Source organism: Musa acuminata, chromosome BXJ2-4 (genome assembly GCF_036884655.1).
Source record: "Musa acuminata AAA Group cultivar baxijiao chromosome BXJ2-4, Cavendish_Baxijiao_AAA, whole genome shotgun sequence".
Lineage (NCBI taxonomy): Eukaryota > Viridiplantae > Streptophyta > Magnoliopsida > Zingiberales > Musaceae > Musa > Musa acuminata.
The window spans coordinates 36,945,959-36,949,553 of NC_088341.1; the positions used below are offsets into that span (position 1 = coordinate 36,945,959).

Genomic DNA, 3,595 nt, shown 5'->3' on the forward strand with positions numbered 1-3,595 from the left:
TGAAATGGTTCCTGTAGGCACCAATAATTTGAAGGATGGAGGTGGACCATAACCAAAAGATCGAATGGCTACCAAGTGAGGAAATCATCCATCAAAGAACCAGTCATAATTATGTATGATTACCATCTTCCGGTCAAGGTATCAGAAGTTGTTGACTAAATCAGCAGTTGGTCTAACTCTGACATTTTTGGTGTGCTATAAGGGCATAGGAGCATCATCAGATGTCCCAGGATCAACAACTCCTGCTTAGAAGATATCAGAAGCAAAAAAGATGCTTCTTCTTGAGTAATCTCATGAGTTCCCTGACAGCCCCTTCCCTCCTACCTGTGAAATGCCATGCTCTTCTTCATCCGCAGGTACCTCAGAAGGCCACCAAAGGCTACCGGAGGAGACAAAGAAAGTCACAAGGAAGAACAGGGAGGGAAAGACCAGATAGGTAGGCAATCTCCTCGCACCATGGATGGTTCAGAGGGAAGCACCCGTGGCTGCTGTCCGGTGTCTTTATTCAACCTCGTCGAGCCCAGCAACACTAAGCACCACACGAGAACCACCACTACGAGGATCTCACGATCGAATTTTGCTAAGCTGACGAAGGATTTTGTCTTCCCGAACACCCACTTCACCAACCATGAGTCCCTGCCTGATCTCCCTGATGCCTTCTCCAGCTTCATCACAATTTATCCACAGTATGGTGAGACGCAAGAAGCAGATCGCATCAGGAACAACGAATATTATCACCTGGCAGATCATGTCTGCCTTGATTACTGTGGATTTAGCCTCTTTTCCCATGCACAAATGCATTCCTCCATAGCGTCCTCATCTACTGATCAGCTGCCTTGGGGCCTCCTGCAGCCTCCATTCTTCAGCATCACTTACAAGTCGGCAAGCTTGAAATCTCAAGTGCAGTATGGCAACCAAGATACTCTTCTAGAAGCAGCAATCAGAAAAAGGATCATGCAATTCCTCAACATACTGGATGGTGAATACAGCATGGTCTGTACTGCCAATAGGACTACTGCTTTCAGGCTGTTGGCAGAATCCTATCCATTCCATGCCAACAAGGGTTTGCTAAGTGTATATGATTATGAGAGCGAGGCCGTGAATGCGATAATTGAGAGCGCCCAAAGGAGAGGAGCCAAAGTCATGTCTGCTAGCTTCTCGTGGCCAAGCCTCAGGATTCATTCTGGAAAATTGATGGAGAAGCTGAGCAAGAGAAAGAAGAAAAGCAGAGGACTGTTTGTGTTTCCACTCCAGTCCAGGATCTCAGGGGCCAGGTACCCTTATCTATGGATGACTGTGGCCAAAGAACATGGATGGCACGTGGTACTCGACGCATGTGCTCTAGGGCCGAAGGACCTGGACACCCTTGGCCTCTCACTGATCCAACCAGACTTCATCATCTGCTCCTTCTTCAAAGTGTTTGGAGAGAATCCATCGGGTTTTGCAGGCCTTTTCATCAAAAAGTCCAGCATTGCAGCATTGGAGTCATCGACAATTGCTAGGAGCATCGGAATTGTGAGCATCATCCCAGCAAGAAGGCTGTCACAACTGACTGATGATTATTCAGGAACAGGTTTGGATGTTCATTCCTCTAGAAACCAATTTGACGAAGATGATACTGAGACCACCAAATCGTTCTCTGGTCCAATATCGACACATATCTGTAATGACTCTGCTGGTATGGATAATATGCTTGGAGAATCTGCCTCTACACAAAAACAAAAGCAAGTCAAGAGATCTGAGCAGGGTGAGAGTTCCAAAGAAAATGATGAAAACAAAGAAATATCATCAGATATTGTATTATCAAAATGTGGCCATTCCATTCAAGAAGAGAAGAGCACGACTCTTACAGAAGCAGACAAGAGCATGGAGATCGTGTGCAGAGGATTGGACCATGCAGACTCTCTAGGTTTGCTACACATAAACAGCAGATTACGATGCATCGTAAATTGGTTGGTGATTGCTTTGATGAAGCTGCAGCATCCTCACTCAGAGAGTGGCCATTACCTCGTCAGGATCTATGGTCCACGAATAAAATTTGACAGGGGACCTGCGCTAGCATTCAATGTCTTTGACTGGAGGGGAGAGAAGATCGAGCCTGAACTGGTACAAAAGCTTGCAGATAGAAGCAACATTTCTCTTAGTCGTGGGTTTCTAAATAATATCTGGTTCCCAGACAAATATGAAGCTGAGAAGGACAAAGTCTTGGAGAGAAGAGCCTGTGAAGTAACAGTTGCAAGTAACAAAAGGAAAGGAAGGAGTGATATGGGAATAGATGTTCTAAATGCATCCTTCAGTTTCCTTACTAACTTTGAGGATGCTTACAGACTTTGGACTTTTATTGCTAAGTTCCTAGATGCAGATTTTGTAGAGAAAGAAAGGCGGAGATATTTTACTTTAAACCAGAAAATGATCGAGGTGTAATGTGAACAGGCTGAATTGTCTACAGTTGACAATGTTTTCTGCTTGGACTTTCCACAGCATTGGAAGACATTCTTTCACCATGCAACCATGTTCAGACAATAATATATTGATGTAGTATGGACAACATCAACTATTCATTTTTTATATATTTGGGTTAAAGAAGTAGATTTGTGAATAATTGTTCATGAGATAAGATGCATTTTTGAATTGAATAGTTTCAAGACTGTCACGGATTAGTTAAGGTAAACTAGATGCAAGCACAAACATAATGTTTACTTCCTCATTACGTTAGTTTGGTTTGTACCTTGAGCTAAAGAAATAAATTTGCTGGCTCCAATGACAACGTTTAAGTTAACAGGGGTAGAAAGTCAACCTCCATTTTGGGCTGTTCTTAATGTAAGGTGTAGACAAGCAATTCGGTTCCAGGACTCCACACTGCAGAGATATGCCAGTAAGCAGTAAACTAGGCTTTGCATGAAACCAGAAGACAACTTGATTATATAAACCAGCAGAGATGGATCAAAAAATAATCAGAATTCACACACAAAAGGTAATTATATACACATTAAACATATAAAATGAGGTTGAAATAATTAACAGTTCCATGTTTCTTCAGATAGATAAGATCATGTATGAACAAGATGTTCAATGTCATCATTAAGTATCTAATTCATATACTGACCTTTCAGTGGTCAATGATTCACAGACGTAATGGTTCTTCTTATGCATACCCCATGCTCTCAATTACTGCAAGTTAATGAAATAATAAGCATGAATCTAGTTGCTCAATTTTCTTTCTTGAACATGCTGAGAAAAGAAACATGAAGGTTAATGTATGCAATTATTGAAACACTCAATCAAACTCCTTGAGTAAAGCATCGAAAATGTTCAGACTAATTAGCAGCCTGGCACAAAAAATACAGTACTAACTTGTCCAGTCAATAACATCGAATAGTTCATTTGAACTGCCTGCATAGCTCATGGAACAGTATACATATGGGCCAAAGACATTTTCTTTCTGATGACAGATATCCAGTCTTGCCAAAGCCACCGAAGCTAGTTTGATTCATCCACATTTGATGGTGTTCTCTTTTTTATACAAATCCTTGCCTAATAGTTTAGTGAGACTTCAAATTAATTCAAACTGTGCATCAGCAGTGTAAAATCCTAC

General features: G+C 41.7%; 1 protein-coding gene across 1 annotated transcript; it reads left to right on the forward strand.

Annotated features, from left to right (window-relative positions):
* The first annotated feature begins 336 nt into the window (after nt 1-336).
* Nucleotides 337-2,570, forward strand: LOC135610644 (uncharacterized). Its single transcript, XM_065105417.1, has one exon. The coding sequence runs from the start codon at nt 337-339 to the stop codon at nt 2,422-2,424; it is 2,088 nt and encodes a 695-aa protein (XP_064961489.1). The 3' UTR covers nt 2,425-2,570.
* The last annotated feature ends 1,025 nt before the right edge of the window (nt 2,571-3,595 follow it).

Excerpts from the sequence above, each read along its gene's own strand:
- LOC135610644 (XM_065105417.1), top strand. The coding sequence starts at position 337 with ATGCTCTTCTTCATCCGCAGGTACCTCAGAAGGCCACCAAAGGCTACC.